General features: G+C 38.1%; 1 protein-coding gene across 1 annotated transcript in view; it reads left to right on the forward strand.

The window, feature by feature from the left end:
• ZBTB10 (zinc finger and BTB domain containing 10) overlaps positions 1–24,294 on the forward strand; it is a 30,758-nt gene that overhangs the window by 3,434 nt on the left and 3,030 nt on the right. The window contains exons 2-4 of the mRNA XM_075023489.1: positions 5,030–5,927; positions 19,296–19,469; positions 21,597–21,772. Coding sequence (XP_074879590.1) covers positions 5,030–5,927; positions 19,296–19,469; positions 21,597–21,772 — 1,248 coding nt within the window. The remainder of the gene's footprint in view (positions 1–5,029; positions 5,928–19,295; positions 19,470–21,596; positions 21,773–24,294) is intronic.

The raw sequence follows: 24,294 nt of genomic DNA on the forward strand, positions 1-24,294 counted from the left end.
GTGCAATTACATTTCAGTTAAAAACTTCTCACAAGGGAAGGAATTGCAGTTTTTCAAGAGTCAATGTAGTTTTTCTTTGTGGTGCGCTTTCAGGTTACACTTGCTTTATCAAAAATCTGATTAAGAATCTCTGTTTTCTTTCCACTTTTATGTTTAATTTCCATATCCTTTCACACTCTTTTAATAGCACTTGAATTTCTCTTGATACATATGGTTAAATTAATACCAAAACAATAGCCCCATTTTTTCCTTAATGCCATGATACCAGATACTTGGAACAAAAGTAGGTAATTTGTATCCTGACCGTACTTCCAACATACATAATGAGGCAGCAAAGCTGTTTAGATTTAATGAAACTTGGGAAAGATCTTTCAGCCTTTGTCTTAGAGACAACACACATGTATTCTTGACTTGACAAGCTTCAACTGCAGGGCATGTTTAGCAGCTGCTAATAAACATATGGCATAGTGCCACCGCTCAAGTGCGAAAAGGAAATTGTAGGTGTTAAGACAGTAAAGCAGTGGAAATTTCTATAGGTCTGTTGGATATTACACTCATGAAGAAATGAGTGATGATTTCAGTTTATTTTTGGGATACATTTAATTTGGAATGCCAAAATAATCACAAGTGATTGCAGCTGCTGTGATTCAAGAGTATTGAGCTGTCAGTCGGTGCTTCTTTCTAAGACAAAAATCTTGACTTCTCTTTTCTAGTTTTTAAAATAACGTGTCCGTATTAAAGCTTAAGGAAAGATATAACCAGCTTGAAACTACCTTTGTGGTTTTTTTTAATAAATGGACTGTTGTGTTGCAAAAATCTTAAGAAATAGACACTTACTGGGAAATCACTGCAAAAGATTTTAATTCAGTGATTAATTTAGATCCATAAGATGCAGATTTATTGGCTGCTGGGGCTCCTTCCCTCAAAGCGGCTTCTTAAAACATTTTCTCTCTGGACATAATTTGAAGCTGAGCTTTGGAAATACTGCCAGAAAAGCTTTCTCTAGCCTAACAGGCATGTTGGTTTAAAGCAGAAGCTCTCCAAAAGAAGGAAGGCCTTTGATGTGTTATTTTTTCCATGTGAACTCTAATTGTTTGCTTTATGTGAGCAGTGATGAATAGAAGTCGTGCTTCAGATGTAAGAGTTACATTATACAGTGTTCTAAGTTAACTTCTTGAATTACTCTTAGCAGAGCAAAAATGTTTAGGAGGGAGTCAGGCCTTCAGAGTAAGGACTATCATTTACTGTATTTTTATGTAGCGTTTTTACCAGACCTTGAACTACTCAGTTGGATGTTAGGCACTTAATGGAACAGTTTTAAATTGCTGAGTTAGGACTATATTATAGGACTATAATTTGAGATAATTTTCCTATGTAGCTGCACGTGCTTAAGAAGTTCCTGATACCTCACTTTTTTTAGAGGATCCATTTTTCAGGATAAGAATTAATTTGGGAGCATAGGGAACTGCTGTAAAGTGTGGTAGTGGGGAAGGGATTACAAAACTGTGGCATAACTACTTTTCATATACATACAGCTGAGGTGGAATCTATGGTTAGATTGGTTTTGGTTTTGTTTATTTTTTTTTTTCCCCCCTTCCCTTCCCCCTTCCCCTCCCACCTCCCCCTCCCCCATTCTTGCTCCCAGGAGACAGAGTATGCTGATGGCACAGGAGGAGAAAGAAAAGAAAGTTTCTAGTAGCAGGTTTTGATCATCTGTTTTTGCTCCTATAGCTTTTAGGCAAGTTTAATTAGTGAATTACATATATCTGAAATAGTCATTTGTCTTTGGGTGTATTCAGATGAGTCAAGCTAACTGAAACTGAGCACAATATTAGTTTCCTTGAGCAGTCTCTGTTCTGTTAGACCGCTTCTTAATCTCGCCTACAGAGAGAAGCTTTTCAGACTTCCAATGCTGTATATTCCACAAATAAAACTGAAATAGTCCTGATTTTTATTCTAGATTTCTTAGAAGTTTTTCTTAAATGATAAGGTGGTTTTGTGTTGAGATAACTTAGGTGATGGGAATATTTGGGCTGTATTCTGAAAATATAATTGATGTCTAAGCAAATATCATTAGTTTGGGGTTCTCATTAGAAAAACAGTACCCTTATGGTGATGTGCCATGAGCACAACATAAGTAACAAGCTTGAAAATACACTTCTTTTAAATTTTCTGTAATTGTTTTCTGCACCTTACCTCCTATTGAACTGTATTGTACTTTTTCTGTACAAAGTGGAGATGTTTGAAACTCTCCAAGGGATATTTCTCCAAGGTGTGTTTTTTTGTTTGTTTGTGTTTGGTGTGTGGTGGTTTGGGTTTTTTTTGTTGTTGGTTTTTTTGGTTTATTTATTTATTTTTCTCATAGTGAATGTTAACTCTACTTGTCACACTTGGTGTATGTAGGATTGATAACTGTTAAGATGTTGGGACTTTCATTTCATTTGAGGTGTGGCATTAGGGTTAGCTACTTCTGTACCAGCAGTTAAACAGTTGTTTCCAATATTACAGTTAGTTTTAAAAATCTTTATGCACCCATTTCTGTAAAGCTGTAACACTGATCTGTTTCCCCCAACACCTGCCCCTATAGCTTGGACATTAGTTGCATAATGTCTCTTACTTTCACTCAGCCTTCTGGTCCTCTCATAATGAAGACTTCAGTCTTGTGTCTCTGTAGCACGTTTGTGATCTGCAGCTCCTTTTTACCATGCTGGCTTGTTCTTTTCTTAGGAAAACAAAAAAATACATTGTAAATCTCAATTTCTTTTTTTATCGGCTTGCTTGGATATGTACACATGCTCAGTTAAAATGTACTCTTATCTTCATTCTTTAATCAGACATTTGTAAAAAGAAAAGAGCTGCTACAGATTATTTTTAAATTTTCTGTTGCATTTAATGTGTTCTTAGAGAATTAAATTGTCAGCCATCATAGCATCTACGTAATATTTACTCTGTGAGGTGCAAGTCACTGATGATTGACTTTGACTAGAGTGACAACACTTTAGGGTATGATAATTTTTGCCTTAATCTGATCCAAAGTCAGTGTAATTGGTGTTTTGAAACTACACAGTGCTCTGTTGCTGGAGTGACAGGAAGCTAGTCTAGATCCAAAATCCACTGAGAACTTAGAGAATGATAGACTTAGCTGTCACATGTTTGGGACATACTTTCAGAGCTCTGATCTGAGGGAGTGCTTGGGTATGTCAGAGAGTATGCCGAAAAAATTAAGCCAAGGTTGGAAAAAGATCTGTTGTTCGTTTTCACATAAAAGCCTAATTGCATTTATTTCTACCTCTTCTTTTCACTGAAGTGTTTTTCTGAGAAGTGTAGAGATTTAGAAGCAACTTGAATGTGACAGCAAACTGAAATATCTCTGCAGGAAATGCTGAAATAGTAAAGTTTCTATGGTTATGCTGGGCAATTATTTGCTGCTTATAGATGTAAATACCATTTTAGAGGATGTATTTACAGTCTTGGTTGTCATCCCAGTGATCTACACTGGGATTATAACTTGAGGCAAGTACTGATTAATGCACTAATTCCTGTGTGGTGGAAAGTGACTTTTATTTATATAGTTGGCTTCTGCCATAGTCCCAAATTAAGGGTAGTTCTCTTCTGCAACATGTATTTTAGCCCTGGTGTAGATTATGGGCTCATGACAGCATTACCATTACTTTGTTAATGCTGATTTTGACCTGTAATGTTGAGGCAGTCAAGCTTTAATGATACCTCTAGCCCCTAAATATTTGAGTTGTTTTAGAAAATGAGAGGAGAAAATAATGACATAATTTGCAAAATTTAATATTCTCTCATCTTAAACCATATTGGAGCTAGCCTCTTTTGAACTGTCCTTATTTGCTAGGGAAGAAGAGAGATTGTTAGAGATCTGGTATAAAACACTCTGTCATCATCACTGCTCCTGATGGCAGCACCTGTCAATCACTATAAGTATGGTCTCAAATATGCCAGTCTGTGTTGTTTTCTGCTTTCTCCTTTCTAGTTTTGTAGCTACTTTGTAACAGCTCTGAATCATCATTGTCTAAACATCAGTTAGAAGTTTTCTAAATGCTCTAAAATCCAGTTCAGCTCTCCTGTTACTTATCAGCTACTCGCTGTCTGAACTAATCTTTAATAACAACTAATTCCTTGGTGTTCGATTGTCTGATACTACTTCTAGCAAAATTTTCAAGTTGCGTTTGAGGTCACATCTTAGGTTGTAGAGAGACAAATAAGTACGTATTGTCTGCATAATAAGTACGTACCAGTTAGAGGTGTCACTACTGGAAAGTTTCAGTGAAGCTTGATTCAAGAAAGTCTTAGTTAAATAATGTAATGGAAACTTAAGTTTTGTTTGGTCACCTGCAATATTCTGTCCACTCGTCATGTGATACACCTATTTAATCCTAAGCCTGCCAAAATTAGAAAATAAAGAATAAATGCCGAACTTGTAGAACTGTGTAAGAAATATATCTGCTATTATAACTACTTCAGTATTATGTTTTCTTTAAAGCATACAAGACAGATGGGAAGATACAGACCTAATCTTTTATGCATTCATCTCTCAGCATGAGAAAATGCTGAATCAGTTATCAGGGTTCTACTTATCTGTTTTAAGTGGAGATTTCTAGGGAAGAAGGGGGGGGGGGTAATTGGGAACCATCTAGTTAAATCTTTGGAAAGAGACTCCTGAATCTCTAGTGTATGTGGGTTAAGAAAAACCTTCACACTCAACTAAATCTTTCCTTACTTTTGGCCAAAATTTCACTTCCTTTGCCCTCAAGGCAATTCTGTGAGTTCTGTTTTTGTTTCAAATTTGGGGGTGGAGGGTGCAGAATGAGATCGTGATTCTTAGTTTTCAGAATATTTTTTAATTATATATTGCTGTCTGCCTTTATGACCAAGAACATAAAAAAATAATCTTTTTAATAACATTATCCTCTTAAGTTTGTTTTCATATCCTTATTATAGTGTTGGAGGACTAAGGAGAGCATTCATTAAGAGCTAATTATGGTTGTGGTTTTTTTAATTGCAGGAGTCAGAGTTACCATCAGAACTGAATAATGAAGGATACTGTGATTTTAACAGCAGGCCAAATGAGAACTCTTACTGCTATCAGCTCCTGCAAGAGCTCAACGAGCAGAGGAAGAAAGGCATTCTTTGTGACGTTAACATTGTGGTGAGCGGGAGGGTCTTCAGAGCTCACAAGAACATCCTGGTTGCAGGCAGCCGCTTCTTTAAGACTCTCTATTGCTTTACAAACAAAGAAAGCCGTAACCAAACCACTGTTACCTATTTAGACGTTGTTGCTGTTCAAGGTTTTTCTGTCATCTTGGACTTCTTATATTCTGGTAACCTCGTGCTTACGAGCCAAAATGCCATTGAAGTGATGTCGGTGGCCAGCTACCTTCAGATGACGGAGGTTGTCCAGTCCTGCCGCAACTTCATTAAAGATGCCTTAAACATAAGTATAAAATCAGAAGCTCCAGAGACCGTTGTTGTGGATTACAACAGAAGATCTGTTAGTAGGGATGGTTTGTCTCCAAGGGATCAGAAAGTTGCCAGCTTCTGGGCAACACGAAACCTTACCAACTTAGCAAGTAGCATAAAAACTGAGAACGATGGTTACTCTATTGATGAGGGCCAAATGGAAAGCTACCAAATGAATGACTGCAGTTGGGTCCAGGACAGCTCACCTGAAATGGCTGAAAATGAATCTCAAGGTGAGGGAAAAGTTTTCGTATGGAATGACATGGGTGCACAGGGACAATCAGTTCAAGAACCTGGAAAAGCAAGAAGGAAAAACCAAGCTGCAAAGAGATTTATTTATAATATACCACCTAATACTGAAGAGAACTCAGAAGATTGCTCAGTGTTGCAACCATCAGTCCCATATCCAGAAGAAGATTTGTCATTTATTAAAGAAGAAGCAGGTAAATATTGCTTAATGTCAATCATGTCATTTCAAAACTAAATTATTGAATGAAGTACATGACAATGCAACTTTTATAAAGGTATGTTGGATAGGATCTTTTAGTAAAGTCAGCACACCAGTCAGTTTACTAAATCAGGAATCTGATTCTCCACCTTGGGGCACAGCAGTGTATCTTTGGCTAGAGAAAGGAATGACAGTGCTGTGCCATGCAGAATGTAACATGCTGTTTGCATTTGATGCTTGAGTTGGGGATCCTTACCAGCTGGTAGAAGCTAAAATTCTTACATTTACATTTAAACTGTAGCCACTATTCGGCACAAAATCCAGGAGTAATAACTGGTGGCTAATGATGTTAACTGGTAGCACAGAGATAAAGGGCCTTTATAATTTCCTTTCCTACACTAGCAAAAGATTTTTCTGGTAATCTCCCTCACTTGAGTGTCACCCAGAAACAGAAGTCAGCTTTCCACTGCTGTTTATTGTAGGGGTATCTGGGAAGATACAAAATGGAGTAATCCTGGCTAGTATAATAGAAACTCTTAAACCAGACTTGTGAAACAGATTGGAAAGAGATGCCACAATGACACACAGTAGGAGGAATATCTCTTTTTGTTGAAATATTCTTTAAACATATAATGAGAGTGACTGAATTCATAGGATTATTTTCCTTAAGGATCTATGGTTAATGTAAATGCTAGAATAAGATTGAATATCTGTTTGCTAAACAAATATGGTCACACAAAGAATTATAGGCAGACTGTTCACAGTGTAATTGGGATTTGGGGCAATGTAACTAAGTCCAGGGTTTTATTTTTTTTATTAATTATTATACTGTATCAATAGTTGACGTATATATTTGCAGTACTGTCACTTACCTGTATCACTTTTAGATTAATTAGCAGTTCTGAAAACTTACCCCAATTTAGGAGTGAAATTAAAGGTGAATTTGAGGCATAGCTGGAACAAAGTTTTTTAGATGTGTCTGTTTCTAAAGCATTTTAAAATGAATGCTGCCTTCAAGTGTCAAGGGACTGTGGCTATCCTCTGCTTACCAGGTTCAAGGAGTAGAATTAAGACAGAAATTAAAAAAAAATAAAAAAAAAAATCAGCACTCACACCTGTGGGTATAGAATATTTCCGGATATTTTTGTATTCCAGTGACAAAACAGAGATTTGAAAGCAGCCTGAGTTCTGGGAGAGTCTAGGAACCTATATTTATTTTGGTGGAAGGAAGGATAGCCTTAGTTTCTTCCTGTACACCCAGACTTGTTTAAAAACAAGGCTGAAAGAAATCCTTTCAATAGTGGCAGGGACAGGCCATTTTTCCTGGGGCCCTGAAATGCCTCTGCCTGCAGTGCTGTAGATGCCTCTCTGTGTGGCTGGCAGCTGCTGAGGTGCGAGGAGGCAACAGGTGAATGAATAGCGGTCCAGCAGAGGGCTTGTGGTGACTCTGCGCTGTACTATACCGTATCAGTATATATGCATGAGCATCACGATGACATGTGACAGTATAGAGTGATGCAGACTGGAGCTGTGGATGTGTACGTCTGGCACGTGAGCAGGAGCAGCCACTAAAAGATAGGTCCATATAGTTAGCAAGCAGTGTGGCACAACAGGAGCAGCTCTGGAGAAGTGGCTGTGCTGAGGAGCCAACGTTCATTCTGTAAATGCTTCAGGGGGCTTGCTTATCTCTGGTCTTCATCTCTGAACTCAGTGGGTAGGTCTGCTTTAGCTTTGCAGTTCAGCTTGGAAGTGTGCACTTGTGAAGTTAATTTCCTGATCTTCTCTTACTGTCTAAGCTTTCTTAGACTGCACAGGGTTTCTTCTGGCTGAAATGAAAATAGAAGCTGTGTTTCAGAAACATGCCTCTTGCATGCCAACTGCTAACAGGCCTTGGGTCCACAGCACCAGGTTAGATCTAGCCTTCAGTAAAGCACCTTTAGATGTTTACGGTGGGGATGTTGAGTCCTCAGCACCCACGCAACAAATCTGCCTGTGCTGGGCTACGCTGCTTGCTAATACATACTTGGTTGCAGCGGCATCAAAAAGGGCAGCAGAGGGTCTGGAGCAGGAGCTGAGGACCTGTTTATTAATTGCACAAACATCAATTTCTGACACAATTTAGCATGTGATTTCTATTTCTGATTTATAGGGGGTAGATATACAATCTGTTTTACTGTTGGAAATACCACAGGTAATATGTCTACTCAATGATGTCCTCAGCCACAGAAATAAATACTTATTTGCATTCTGCAGAACTTGAATATGTGGTGTGGAGCTTTCTTGAAAAAGTAATGGATATGGGCAGTGCAGTAATGATTAAGCAAGTTTAGACCTTACTCAGTTTTTTTGGGGCAGAAGCGCCAAGGTTTCCTGTAACTCATTGTACTAAAGAATTAAATTACAAAATACAACCATGCAACATCTTGATGAAAAGAGGTGTATTAGAGGCTAGGGGCACACTGAATTTGTGCTGTGGTGTCTGTCCAAAACCATTGAAAGTTCTGTGATTGCAGGAGGGAGTTTATTTTATTGAACTGTAAAATAGTGTCAACTAATGATCTCCTTGGTATTTTCAGAGCACAACATAAGTGGTCCGAAGTAAATAATTACGTTTTCTGTCAGTGTTAGAACCATTTTGGAATCCATATCTACTATTCTTATAATGAGACCTTTACTTTTACAGAGTTTTTCTGTGCATGCACATTGTTTGAAACAAGAAGAGATGTTGGAAGTAAGGCTTGGTATAGTCTGTGCTTCAGCATTTGGTGTTCTTTCTCCTCTACTGCTGGCTAGCTTTTTCTTTGCTCTTCAGGTAGATTCCACTCTTAAACATTCTTCTTTCAATTGCTCCCTTTATGTCCAAGACAAGGTGGAAGAGGGAGGAGTGGAGAATTGGAAGAATGACAGGAATGAGTTGTAGAGTAACCTGCAGGTTATACGGTAACTTTTCAGTTGTGGATTAAATTTCTTGTGGAGATGAAAAACTACCAAAACAATAGGCACTGGGAGTTCAAAATGCTAAGAAAATGTCTTCTGGAGTAGATATAAGAATGCTGTGAGGAGAAGAAAAAGGAGGAATAGTAAATTCTTATGATGAAAGCTAAGGAGCGTGCTGTCCCTTTGGTTGCTAAAAGGGAAAGAATGAACTTCTATTATGCTTTGTCGGGTGCTGATGGGAATAACCAGCACCAGCTGTGGTTATGAGATGTCCAGTTACATGCAAAGGGAGTTGCTGTGTCCTTGATCATGATTTCGGGTTGTCTAGTGTTTTTGTGAGGGGAAAGAAATACCATAGATATGGTGGAAAGGAAGCCTGTTTTAAGAACACTCCTTTCACTACAAAAGTTTACCCCAAAAGCCACTACCTTGAATTCTGTAGTAAATGGACTTTCCAGTTGGGTACTGCTAGGTAAGTATTAGATAATCAACAATAAAAGCTTTCTGAACTACCTGCTACCCCTCTTGTCCCAGTAAAGCAAACTTGTTAAACTGTCCTTGCCAAATGTAAGTTTTCCTACAGGTATCCATAGGGATATGTCAGCTTCTCCTTCCTCTCACCCTCCATTGCCAGTGAGTTTATATTTAACACCTTCCCTGTAAAAGTAGCACTTTGGTGAGCTTCAAAAAACTTCATGAAGTTGAGACGGATTTTAAACCGCATGTACTGTCTTACTTCATTTACCTACTGTTACTGAAGCTTTCAAGCCTTCTCCAGTTTTAGCTCAATTAATAAAAATAGTTGTGTTTCTTCACACTGAATGTTACTGCCTATCTCACTATTTTCTCTTCTAGTTGGTAATCTGCTAAAAAATCTCTTTACTGTTTTACAGCTGTGGTGCATCCTCCAATTAACTATTTACCATGGTGAAAATAACAATGCAGTCAGCATCTCTTATTCAGTTTCCAGTTCATAAAAGCTCAGTGATTCTAATGCATCATATTTTTAATGTCTGTTCATAGGTTTTTTGTAAGTTTTTATCACTTCTTGATTTTGCTTTTCATTTGGGCCTGTTTTTTGGAGTACAAGTGTCCTATCCTCAGGCTTCAGATCTCAGCTGTTAAGTATCGCTTATGCTTTCCAGAGCTGACCATGTTGATTCTTAAGGAAACTTGTATGTAATATCCCAATAGCTTTGTGAAGCTACCACCAGATCGTTACTATGACTTTCAGGCTAGATAATGCTGCGTCATATATTGGGATGGGGACAAGGGAAAGGATAACAAGGGCAGGATGAAAACAGCCTTTTTGTTGAACAAGAGGGTTCCTGAATGATTTTGTAGGGGTTCTTAAGGAATTTAATTCAGCTTGCTGTAGAAACAGCTACTTTTCAGGAGGATACAAGCAGCAGCTAAACCTGCTTACAAAAAATGTAGTGCTGGTCACAGTTTTTATCATGACGTGAGGGAGCAGCATAACACAACTCAATCAGGACTTTACAATAAAGACAGGTAACTTTTGTATTTGAAGAAATCCAGATTGATGGACTTAACCGGACATGTATATATTTCTTGTAGGGATAAACCCCACTTGACTGAGTTTAAAAAAAAAAAAAAAAAAAAAAAAGGCTTTTTTCCTACTCTTCTGTGGTACTATGAATCTCAGTCAGATCTCCAGCTGATACACTGATTGAAAGATTTAAAGTGCTTAATGGACCTGTAACCTCTTTATTTGCCCTGTTCCCTATGTAATCTGGTATTGAAGGCCCTGTAGATTTTTAGGAATCATCTAAAGAGTACAACACCCAGGGGTCAACCTCTTCACCATTCATTAAATTTACCTCTCCCAGGGATGATCCCAAAGACAAGTAGATCTCACATTCTCATAGCATGGTTAACCACTGACCTTGCAACTTTAAACAATGTTCTGTGTATTACTGTTGTGTTGGTTTGGGTGGGGGGGAGGGGTTCACAAAAAGAAGCAAGCAAGGTGTATGGGCTGGGGAAGAATGTTATGTGGTATCTACAGATCTTTTCTGCCTGAAAAGCTGCGCTTTTTTTTTGTCTCAGTTCAAGCGAAGTGCAGGCAATACATTCACTTTAAAAAAATTATCAATCTGGACTGCTGATCTGATTTTTCTGCTACCTCGTTTATGAAATAGCAATGATAATGGCAGCAGCTCCATAAATAAAGAAAACTAGGGGCTGTATTTCTTCTTGATTCATTTGGGGGCGTAACTCCAGCCACAGAAGTTAGCTGTGCTATTTCTTCAGCTAGCTTCCTTCCTGCATCTCGAAGATGTAGCTCAGTAAGTCAAATCTAATCAGTTTTATTACATGCTGAGTAGTGAAAGTGGTTTTACTCCAGATGTTTCAGATCCTTTTGGATTGTAGCTAATTTTCAGAGTAGTGTGGAGCTTTTTTAAACTATCAAGAAGATTACAGTACAACTTCCTTTAAAAAGCTTTTTTTCCAGATAGTAATTACTCTGGAAAATAAAGTCTTGATTTTATCCACAGCCCTCTTATCTCCTACATGCTTGTCTTCACATGCCTGTCCATTCCTGTATGATATTTATGAAGCTAAAAGACTGCTAAAGGAGTTCTTAAAATATCCTTTATGCCTTCACTGACACATATGGTACAGAAAAATGATCTTAGGTTTCTTATTTAAGCTGTAGGTTTTCTGTGTTGGTAGGCCTATTCAATTCAGTTACACCACCATAATTCCCTGTGAGAGCACTCTTATGGTAGAGTGACTTTGTCATGTAAGAGTTTATAGAAGTATGAGTTGATCAATTGCTGTTCCGTTACTCTGGGCTTAGCAGTCTTAGTGTGTTGTGTGATTTTGGGGGGTTTTGTGGTTTTGCTTGGGTTTTTTTGTTTTTGTTTTTTTGGTGGTGGTGGTTTTGGTATTTTGGGTTTTTTTAAATTTCATGGAAGGGATAGATCATCCTCAGTGTTGGTAGCTGAGTAGAATAGGTTTTAAGTGGCATGTAATTTGACTAAAAGATGATTCCTTCAGCTTCTCCTTTTCAGGTTCTCTTTCCTTGCTGAGTTGTTTTGCTTGCTGCCCAACCAGTTATTCTCTGTGTATGTTCTGGAATTCTTGTGTACAGAACTTGGAGTCATTTTTTGGAGTGGAGGAGAGAGGCAGGCAGCATTTCTTACTTGTACCAATTTCTGACAGGTATCAGTAAATATATTCAACCAGAAATGTGTTCATAGTGTAGAAAGTTTATACAAAATGTAGAATATTATAGCATAGCAAGCTTATACTATGTGTTTACCCTAAAGCACACTGTAGTACTTGCAGTACATATGTGTTTGTGGGAGTACAGCTTTAGCAGACAATTTCACTTTAACCACTAGACTTCATTGGTGTGGTTAGTTACAAGCTTCATCCTGTCATACTGGAAACAATGGAGAGGGGAGTTAGCAAGATCAGAGTTGCCATTTTTACTGTAAAAATGTAGCCACAATTGCAGAACTTTAGTCACTTCTGGTATTCTCGGGGTGGGGTGGCAGGAGGGGTTGAGGGGATATAATCTTTAAGACTGGGGAAAAAAAAAACCCCTTTGTTTAGGCAGCAGTTGTCTTTCATGGTCAGGCTGTGTGCATGAGAAGTATGAACTGTGTAAAAGTTCCAATCTTTTATGCATTTGCTTGCTTGTGACTTGAGTTGATCCTCTATCTTTAGGGTGTAATGTTGCATGTTACTTTGTAGGGAGAGCATGACACCCATCTGGCAAGCTTAGTTTGTCATGTACTCCCAGATCTTACTATGCAGAGTTCCCAAGGAAGTATCTGATTTGGGGTTTTGGTGTTTGGGGGGGGGTTGGGTTGCTTTTTGTTGTTGTTGGAAGGGTTGGTTGTTCTCCTTTATGTTTTGGTATTTTTACAGATTTGCACCTCTGTCTTGTACCTTAATTTTCTTCAAAGCCCAGTGTAAAGACAAAATCCCTTTGTACTCCTGGACAAAGTTAGGCTTTGGCAAATTAAGTCTGGAATGAATGATACTGAGATGCCAGTTCAACACAAGGGTTTTGTTCAATTATGCTACTGCTTCTAAGACTGCCTGTGATTAGAGAAGCTAACATGAAGTGAAGATCTCCTTAGCATTTCCTTTCAACTGTTTTAGCATAAAAAGTTGTTTGGACCAAAAGAGCGTCTGTGCAGCAATGGTATCTGTGCTTATGTCTTTACATAAGAATCAATACAAATGAAGACCCGTATCAGTTCTTGGTGTGTTTATCTCACCTACAATGACATCAGTGGTCTTTGATAATAATGCACAGTGATTCTTCTATTTTTTGTCCCTCAAGCTGACATTTAATTCTTCTTCTAAGAAAATACATTTACAAGCTACAATGTGTAGCTGATAAAATGATAGCAATAGCAGTTATCTAATGCCGATGCAGAAAGAAACTAATGGCTTTACTGTGTGGAGAACCCTTATATTAGGGCTAAGATGGGAATAAACTTAATCTTCCTTTTTTTTTTTTTTTATTGGATGCTTTTTTACCCCTTCATTAGGGAGAAACTGGATTTGTTCTGTAGTCACTTTTTCAGAGTTAGCAAGAAAATAGGAGCAGAACGTGCCATGACGTTTAATTTGGTTACCAGAGCATCTAGAATGGTGGGTGTGTTTTACTGTATTGAAGGATCTTAATCCTAAATGCCAGTCAGTCATTAGGAGTTCAGTGCAGCCTTTTAGGTGTATATCTGCTTGAAAGTCATGCTTAGATTAACACTTTAAAAGTAAGACTTGATGAAAAGGGGATGTGAAATGTTTATATTAGAAAGTCTTTGAGTTATCTCTTGAATACTTTACTTGAGAAAGCTCTTGAGGTACATCCTTAAACTGACCTGTTTGCAGTGTTCATGATCTGGCCCTTGAGCTCACAACATAGTCCAGAAGTTTATGGATTAAGGTATTTTCTTGACAGTGAAGTCAAGAAGAGCTATTTTCCTGAAAATAGCTTACTGAGTCTCATACTGTTTAACACCTTCATCAGTGATCAGGATAGTAGGACAGAAGACACTCTCATCAAGTTTGCAGATTACATCAAATTGGTGGGAGTGGTTGATATACTAAAAGGCAAGGCTGGGCTATTGTTCAGATGTACCTCAACAGTCCGTAGGAACTGGCCAAGAGGAACCTCTAAGATGCTGTGCAAAGACAAATATCAAGTCTTGCATCTGGAAGTAACAGCCCTGTGCATCAGTACAAACTGAGCACTGAGTGGCTGTGTAGTAACTCCATGGAAAAGAATCAGAGATCCTTGTGGACAGCCAGCTGAACCACCAGTTGGTGGTGCCTAGTTTAGACGAGATGAAGAGAAAGATGTTGGCAAGCTGAAGGGAGTGCAAGTGGAGGGGCACTGTAAGGTGGTTAGGGGGATGGAGAACATGTTGTTCAAGGAGAGGCTGAGGAACTGAATTTATTTAGTATGGAGAAGGCTGAGGGATCTACCTGCCATCTTATAGTGCCTTAAAGGGATTACAGAGAAAACGAACCCAGGTGCTTTTCAGAGGTGCACAGTGAAAGGGCAAGAGTCAGTTGTCACAAGTTGCAGCTAAGGAAATTCCAGTTGTATATTAAGAACACTGTTGACCATGAGAGCGGTTGTGTTGGAACAGATTGCTTGGAGGGTTTATGGAATCTCCCATCCTTGTAGATATTTAAAACTTGGCAAGGTCCAAAGCAACATACAGTCTAGCTTTGAAGTTAGTCCTGCTGTGAGCAGGAGGTTGAACTAGGTGACCTTCAGCAGCCCCTTAAGACCGAAGTTTTTGTTTGAGTCTGTGATAGTCCCTGAGAACAATAACTCCCCAGAAATAAATGATCTGGATCAGAAAAGCTCTCACTATTTTGTGTTGCACTGATTTAACCTTTGTGAAGAGAGATCAGCAAAATAGCTTTCCAATGTGAGTGTCAGCCCTTCTCAGGGAGTTTTTCAGGGAGTATATGATAAGCAAGTTGAAAAAGCAAGTGGGTGATATATTTGGCGTCAATTGATAGTCGTCTGGCAGGGTTAGTTGATAATAGATCTGCCTCCATAGTCAAGGCAATAAACTTTTTTTTTTTTGTCATGAATGAGAAACAGTAAAAATGAAGAGCAATTGGGAGCAGTACATAGAGTATGAGTAAGATTGCATTGGCAAAATGTCTTAGGTTTGTCTGAGCCTTCTGTTACAAGAGGCAGTTGAAGTAATGTGCTTTGACCCTTCTCAGAAGCAAGGTTAAAGATGTGAGTAATACTCTGGGAACAAATGGAGTACAATATATTTTCTTTCCCCTCCTTCTCAGTATGTCAGTCTTGATAGTGCTGGTTTTTCTGTCATGTTACCTAACATAAGCAACAAATCTAGCTCTCTAATAGCAATCCAGATTGTATCAGTAGATTACTGCTGCTTTCTTTACAATCCTTGAAAGTTACGGCCTAATCGCTTATCCTGTCTACTTTCTGTCTTTTTTAATTGATCTAAATGAGCAGTCAGTGTCAGAAAATCTGGTGGGGAACAATAGTATTCCTTTTTCTCTTCTTTTGGCACTGTTTTTAGTGTTAATATGTATAAAGAAAACAGAAGTTGAGTTCATTAGACAACTGTATCTAATGCGAAGTTTTGCATTTTCTCCCTCAGTGCACTCTGCATCCATATCCCTTTGTATAATTACCTGCTCAATGGCTTCTGTTGTTGATCTTCTCATTAATTTCCTTGATCATCCCCTACTCAGTAACGTCTCTTTTTCTTCCCAAAAAATCAGCATATTTCTGGTTACAGAAAAAGAGCAAAGCTTGTCAGACTAAGGATGCTTCTGCTCAGATGCATTTTCTTTCTGGTGATAGTCCCCTACCTCTTGCCTTCAAAACTGAAAACCAGTGTGTCTGACTTCTGGTTATCTTTTTTTCCTGAGAACACACACAGTAGAACACAAAAGCCTTCCATAAAGTTTTTGTTAGTTGTGTAAAAGCCTACGCAACCACTTCATTGTATTTTGGATTGTCTTTATCTCTTCTCAGATTGACATCTTGAGAATTTTAGTGCTGACAGTTAATCAACTTGCTTGTATTCTGTTTTATTTTTATTATTTTGGGTTTGCTAAGATCAGGTTACTGATAGAAACCTTCTCCATGCAGGGTAGAATAATGGGTAGATGTTGGAGATTAATTGACATTTGAATTATTAACTTACACCTCTTTTAGGAATCAACTAAACTGTAAAAAGTTATCCTTAGATCAGAGGAAAGCTGTGGTCTTATGACCTGGTTTGGAGATACAGAATACTATTGCTTCTAATTACCCTCTTTCTTCTTAAAAAAAAAAAAAAAATCCACCTTTTTCACTGCTGTCTGTATTTCCCCCTTTGTACCCACCCCCAGCCTACCAGTACAACTGCATATGTAGTTGCTTTCAGTCTATCAAAATCATCTGTAATTAAGTTGACAGGAACAGGCTGATGATGACTGTACCTGTAGTTTTGCAAGCAGGCTTCAGGGGGCAGTAGCCTGGGTGGGAGGAGGAATGGGAAAAGATGTTATGAGCCACAGGGGTCTGTAATATCATATACTTGGCCCAGCTACAGTAAGAAGCTTATCTGACTGTAGGCTATATGTCCACCTGGGGAAACTAGTAGAGGCTAGGTATGGCACTTCCAGTTCCCAGTCTATATATAATTCATGGTTTTCCTGTTTGGATTAGCCATTAGACATTAAAAATGCCTTTTTTGTTTTGTTTTGAACACATTATATGTGTGCTTAATCTAGAAAGCAGGTTTTCTAGGTCAACGAATTATTCTAAGAATAAGCATTAGGTTTAATTATGATCTGCTTAGTCCTGTACTGTGCAGAGACTGAAGTGTCCGTAGCAGCCTCTTATCTCTTGTGGTATCTGTGCTGGTGTTCTTTCATGTTATAACAGGTTTTCTCTTCAAATTGGAGGTAGAAGAATTTAATAGCTATTATCCCTAGTAGACTACAGCTTTTAAGTCTATTTGGCTCTATGCCAAGTCTTATGCCAAGATCTAGACCTATGCAGGGATTTGAGTTCCTAACTTCCCTCAAACTTCAATACCAGCTGTGAGCATAAATGTTCCTAATGAAATTCAATTTGTGTTCTCTTAGATCCCGAAAAACTGTCAAAGTGACCGTGTTATAAATGTGTTCAGCTTGGTACAACTCTTGCTTATGGTCAGTCTTTGATGTATGCTTATTTTGAAGGAAGCCATGCATTATTGCCTGTACACAGCATATACATTACATCTGTGAGCAGTAAAGGCTTGGTCTGTTATCTTACAGATATTCTTCCCATAAGAGGGGGAAAATGTGATTAAATATTTTGATCCACTGATCTTCCACTGGTCAAGTAGAGACAGGACAGCTCTATTAGAGGGGAAAAGCCTATAAAGAAAAAGTCTAATATTTTAAACAGATTATAGAAGTCGTTTTATTTTTTTTCCTCTGCTAGAGCCTGAAGCCTGCTTTAATTTGGAGGCTTTTAGCCTTGAGGTCAAGTCATCTTTGCTCTTGCCCAGAACTGCTTCCTCACTAATCCTTTCTTGTATATTACAGAAGGAAGTTCTACTGCTCACCTCAAAGGAATGTGTAGTTGGCATGTCTATAGGGTATCTGCGTTCTATTCCTTGAGCTGTTGTGAGATGCCATTGCTGGAGTCCATAGCTCCAAATTAGTGTAAGGAGTTCTTGCCTCTTTTGGACATAACAACAGCTATTGGAGTCAGTAATTAAAACAATATAAAAATATTTTCCTCTCTACTTTGTTGCTTAAAGGAGAGGGAGATTTATTCCCTTCCCTTCCCCCTTCTTTCTTTGTATACCAAAATAGCTAGGTGGATGAGCTAAAATACTGGGATTTCTCTTCCTTCATCCACTCAAGCTCTGCTTTTTAAAAGCTCCAGTGGAATACCTAGTTTGGCAGTTGGGATCCAGCTTTGCTTATTATTTGCCATTGTCTAACAGTTAGGATAGAGTTATAAGCTTCCTATTTGTTAACTGATTTCCTTTTGAACTGTTGTCCTATGTTGCAGATGAAACCACTGCTGCCAACCATAACGCTGCCTGAGCAGTAAATGAAACTACTGTATATGTCTAATGCTGTGAGGATTTGTAATTGGTACTTTTTTTTCCCCAGTAAAACTGTAAGTTGTGAGTGTTTCGGTATGCGGCTTACCACTAGCTGCATGAAATTCTAATTTACACTAAGACAACTTCCTTTCCCGGAAAAATCCTTAGAATGAGCATTATAGGGACAAAGGAAAAAGTCTTTGGACTATTAAAATGTAAAGCCTCAGGCTTGAAAGTAAAAATATATCTATTTCCTCTGAAGCCCTTCACAACAGTGACATTGGTAATCCAATGTGAGGACCTGAGCACCATCCAGACAAATAAAAGGAAATCTGCCAGTTTCCACTGCAGTTTGTTTATTTAACAACTGAGTGCCTGTGAGGAAAGTAATGGTTTATAAGTTCATGTTTTCCAACAAACTTCTGTCTTGGGGATTGGGGGAAAGGTTGATTTGCACTCTTGCCAGAAGAGTCTTTGCCCCACAAATATGATTTTGTCAAATGCCTAGTGCAACTTTCTTGTGTACTATTTATAGTTCTTTGTGCTGTGTAATAGTGCTTCCATGTTCAGTCGTGCAATTCATGTTACAAAAGTACAGAATTCAACAAGCAAGAGTCGTCTTAAGGCACTATTTACTTCTGAAAGATTTTGCTCTTTTAAAGAGGAAAAAAAGCTACAAAGACCATGCAAACTGCATGAAGAGCTTGTCTAAAGACCGAATGTAAATATGCAAACTAGTCTTTTAAGATGGTATGTTCCAGGTAATTATGGTGTCTTGAATTGATGTGGTTATAGAGTAATGGAGATGATTATTCAAAAAAGGATTTAGACATAGCTGTAGGATACTTTATGTAAATAAAGGTATTTAAAGCACTTTATATACCACTGAGATATTTTAAGGCAGTAAAGAAAATCAAACCTCCAGTAGAAAATGTTTACTTTTGTACCAGCTAGGCTGCCTGTGGTAGACCAGATGAAGTCACTGCACAAAGCAGTTGTAAAGAGAATCCAGTGGAAAACTTTTTATCCCTGTCATGATGATAGTGAGGGAATAAATATCCTTACAATCAAAGTTCTTGTAGTATGAAAAAGGCTTTGAATTTTTCTCAGGATGGGCAGAAGAAATGGTGCTGTGGAGAGTAGTTGAAAGGTCTAATTTCAGTGAAATTAGGAATGCAGTTATTTCTTCATTTCAGTATTGAAGATTATGTGAAAAAAGATAATTACTATTTTAAGGTTTGAAACTTCTTAATCACAGTTTAAAAAGGAGATATATATTTTTCTGAACAGCATGACCTACTAGAACCTAGGAAGCTAAAGTAAGACTGTGTTTGTAATAGGTACTTCAAGTGACTTCAAGTATGGACTGCTGCCGGGTACTTCAAGTGACTTCAAGTATGGACTGCTGCCGGGTACTTCAAGTGACTTCAAGTATGGACTGCTGCCGGGTACTTCAAGTGACTTCAAGTATGGACTGCTGCCAGAATCTTGGCCAAAAGAAGCTTGGGAAAATGGCAAGTATATCTGATGGAGAGAAGGTTGTTTTTTGACTCTGATAGGTGTTCTTTATGTTCTGTGTCACTGCTGGTAATATTTGATTAATTTGTTTAGAACTTTACAAGATTAAGTGTTCACATAATCTCCTTCCATATAATTTGCCTTTCTGGATAATGTAAATAGGAGTGCTTCCTTGGAGGGAGAAAAAGGAATTCAAATGTATGGAAAAGTAAAAACAGAACATGATTTATATCAGCTCTTGTATTGTGCCTGAATATGAAGATACCTGAGGTCTTTAATGATCTGATGGCTTCCCCCCCCCCCTGCAGTAAGCTAATTACAGATAAATGGGCTTCGAAATTGAACGCTTGGATGATGAAGTTATGAAGTTAAATATAATTGTCAGAGTATCAGAGTAGACATCAGAGCATACTTCTTGCTATTAAAAATAAAAGGTTTTGAATTCAATGGAGCTACAGCTAAAGCCCTCCTCAGTCAAACCTATGTTGTATAACCTACCCTTTCACAGCTTATGTCCCTTTCTTAATAGTTCAAGCAAGCAATTATCCGTAATTATTTTTCTGCCTGAAAACATACCAGAAACCCCACCACATCTAAAATAATTGTTGCTAGATTCTTAAAATACATAAAGTCTTCAGTAAAAAGAGGATCTTAAGGACTGGGTAATAGTAATGCCCACCTCTTCTCTCTGTAGCTTTGAGCTATTACTGGGATGTGGTTTATGGTTTACTGTAAATATTTTGTTTTTTACGGTGGAAGGAATTGGGTCATCAGAAGGTGAAATTCATTAGCAGGCAAGGGATTAGAACTCTGGTCTTAGGAGGTCTGCCTGTTCTTAAACCGTTAAATTCCCATATATCTTGCAGCCCTGATGTCTGCCTTTCTGTCATACCCCTCTTGATGTGTGTAAGACTGCAATTTAAAACATTTTTTGAACTTATTTTTCTTCATGTAAGCCATTATGTGACATTATGTTGACATGCAGCTTGCATGAGTGCTCCAATATACCAAGGCAAACTTTTGAATACAGGCAAAATTTAACTTCCATGTTATGATGGATTTTGAAGCTGGGAGGAGGCATCTTAGGTATAGGCATGCAGTCCCATGCACATAGCACACAATTACTTTTGTTTTCTTCCTGCCAGCATGAACATTAGAAACTTATGTATATAATCAAGTAACCTTAGCCAGTGCTTTTTGGATGCTTCTAGATAGTTATGATCATGTTCATAAATTATGTCACTTGTAGTAAGTTGACTCGGTACCCTATTCTCAAAATAATCCTTCTATTCCTGTGTGGACTTCTTTGTACCTGTCACAGCATCCTATGCTTTTCTATTTCACACAGTAATAGGCAGCTGTAGTAAACCTGTTTTGCACATATTCTTTGAGCAAGCTATGTTAGTTATCCTTGGTCCAAGGATATGTAAATAGCTCTCTTCTTTCATAAGGAAGAAGTGGGATATTGCTGCTTCCAGAAGTTTTTTTTTCTGCTCTCTTTATTTTTTCTACTGTTAGACCAAAATAGACTTTGGTTAGAGAATAGCTAAAATCTGAACCAATAACTTCCCTTTTTAGCTATTTCAGAATTATGCTACCTCTTACTGTTCTATTCCTTTTGTCAATATTAATTCTTGCCTAATTATACTTTCTTTTTTTACTTATTTGTAGAGTCAGATCTTGGCAGGCACTTCCTGCACATAATTCTAAATGGAATATTGGGGGAGAAGATTGTAACTGTCTAAATGCCGCAGAGCTAGAGTGTTTCTAATCCAGAATAAAGTGTTCTGGTATAGGTGACCTCTAGAAAATGGAATACTGCTAATTTGGAGCTAACTTCCTCTGACTCATGAAATAAGACTTCTTTTCAAAGAATTGATCTGTACTTCTGTAGTAAAAATTCTTTGGTTACAAGTAGGTATTTTTCTAGCAAGATCATACATGCAGAACCTACCAGTATTTGTGGTTTCTGCAGGCAGGCATTGTCCTGATTTGGCTGATGAAAAGTCATGTGGGTGCTTTATTGTTTTGGCACCTGTTTATTTTTGTGCACCAGGCAGAACATATTGAAATAGTTTTTTGTGTTTCATCATCTTTTCTCCTGATGACTTATTATCTTGTAGGCGATTCCTCTGCTTTAATCATGAACAAGTTGAAGTGTCCACACTGTAATTATGTAGCCAAATACAGAAGAACACTAAAGAGACACTTGCTCATTCACACAGGCGTGAGATCTTTCAGTTGTGACATCTGTGGGAAGCTGTTTACTCGAAGAGAGCATGTAAAGAGACATTCCTTGGTAGGTAACCTCAAGTGTGTGTGTGTGTGTGTGTATGCGCATGTACGAGTGGGTTTTTATAGTTGTTTCACATGTTTTGGTAGTTGAGAGAAACACTGTTCTCTGATTTGCCATAATGTAACTTGTTTTATCTTAATCTAAAATGTATGAAGATAAACATCTCTTTGTGATAACTATACCTCTTATATTCTTAATGGAAAATGCAGTATCAATTAAGACAGTCGCTGGAATTCTGATGAGATAATTTCAAGATGATTTTCAAAGTGATGTGATAAAGAGATGCAGTATATGTAAGTATTCTGTAGATAACGAAAGGGAATTTTGGCTTAGTGTTACTGCAATAGAATAGCACATCTTCTTGTTCTATAATGCTGCATCACCATTTTCTGTGAGGACACCCTGTTAATCAGCAATTACACAATATCTTGGGGTAGTTCTGAAATACTTATTTCACAACTAGACAAAGCTATAGTATCCTATCTGCTTTAAGATTTAGGAAGGAATACAAAAATACTTGAGATGCAGAAAGTAAATGTCCTTCTGACTTGCATTCTACCAATACCATAATCAGCAGGTGAGCTTACCCTGTCCTGTGCATGTTGCATTACTCAGGATTTGACTTGAGTACTGTTTATCTGAGGAACCAGAGAAAGTATTATCTGTCTTGGGTATTTTGCAGGTACTTTGTATCTAGTCTGTAAGGAAATAAGACTTCATTATAATATTTACTGTATAAAATCCAAAGTATGTTTTCAGGGCATAATAAAAGCAAGATCGTGTTGGTGGTGAGAAGGTAATAACATTTTTCCAAGCTGTGATTTTAAAAAACTCATTTTGCAACATGTTTTGCAGATACTCAAAATAGGTTATACATGGAACAGGGTAAATTGCACTTTACTTCTCCATTTTGGTAGCTTTCCTCAGTCCTTTGAGAATCAATGGACCACCTTGCTCCCTCATGAAGGTGTTCCATAAGTCTCCATACCCTCCTTGCAGCTGGCTTTTTGTTCCTCAGTGAGTAGAAGAAGTGGTTGTGAGCTTCCAAGTTTTAATGCAGATGCAGAAAAGAGCTTTTGGTGTAAGGCTTCCTAACTTTCCTTTCTAGCTTGTGCTATCATGAAATGGACTTTCTGTTAGCCAGTAATAATATTAAAAGTAAATAATAACCTGAGTCATATCAGGATATAATTCTAGAAGATATACATTTAAGACCGCTCTAGTAATTTTAAGTATTCCTTAAATTGCTCTACAGGTAGGAAAGACATATGTTAGTAGCTCCTACATTTTAGAACCAGCATCTTTCTTATGTTCCACTGGACTTCTCTCATCTTGGATACACATCTTTCCACTCTGCTACTGCTGCCTTTCTTCCTCTTCCCATACCACCTGGTGAAGGCTTAGATGCCTGAAGGGACGGGAGTACCTATGATGTTACCGAGTCTGAAGGACATTTTGTTCTGTAGTGTCTGTAGGTGACTGCAGTGATGGAGGTGGTGGTGGTACGGGGCAGCTCTGTGGCTGGGCGGAGGAGGTTAGGTCATTATCACCTTATTGGTGGTGATACTGTGCAACACATCCCAGCAGCTACTCTGCTTCTTCCTTTGTGGCTCACCAGGGAAGATAGCAACTGTGGGTGGTAGTCAGTCTACCAGGTAGAGTAGAGTGGGACTTCAGGTTTCTGTCCTGCAGTATCTGATGAGGTCTTGTAGCTGAAGATTTTTTTTCCTTCAGGAAAGGAGATGAAGTCAGACAGGTTGAAAATAGCTATAGAGTGAGTTCAGCCCAGCCCGGTGTTTTAACTTTTAACTGAAGTGTGCTCTCCCTGATGGAATCAGAACACCTTCCCCCCTTGCCGCCATTCAACAGAAACCTCAAACATTCTGCTTTATGTGAAACACTATCATAACAAGTCTAGAGGCTGAGGAAAACACACGTAGTATCAGCTGTGCAGAGTATACAGTGGGACGAAGGTAACTATTTGTATCTTGACCTTGTTTGGTTTTGGGTTTTTTCCCTCATCTGGGTGGTAATTTCTGTTTTATCTAAAATGGCAGCTTTTTCAATGTGACCTCAAATGAGATATTTAAGCACATAGTTGTAATCTGTTATGGGGACCCCCAATAGAATAAGGAAGCCTTCAACTTCATTTTTTCCAAGATGATAACCATTATACATGGTTGCTGAATTCAGTTACTTGTACAAATAACATACCCCCAAGTTAAAAATTAAAATTTATGTTTAGTCAAGTTAGTCAACAGCAGCCTCCTAATTTTACACGCAAGCTCACTCTTACATAAAAGACAAAAAATTCTTCAAAGGAACCTGGAAAGATAATGTTGGGTTTGGCTGTGTTGGGAGGGAGGTGTCGTGGAAGAAAGATCTTGCTCTTTGAATTTACAACTCCAGCTTGTTCTTAATTTTTCTAGGACTTAAAATTGTAAAGGTGATTTTCTAAATGAGTTATGATCCTGTGTGCAATATAAGTGCTTATACTGTTCCCATGGCCTTTCAGAGTCTTGTTC

This window comes from Buteo buteo, chromosome 3 (assembly GCF_964188355.1).
Source record: "Buteo buteo chromosome 3, bButBut1.hap1.1, whole genome shotgun sequence".
NCBI lineage: Eukaryota > Metazoa > Chordata > Aves > Accipitriformes > Accipitridae > Buteo > Buteo buteo.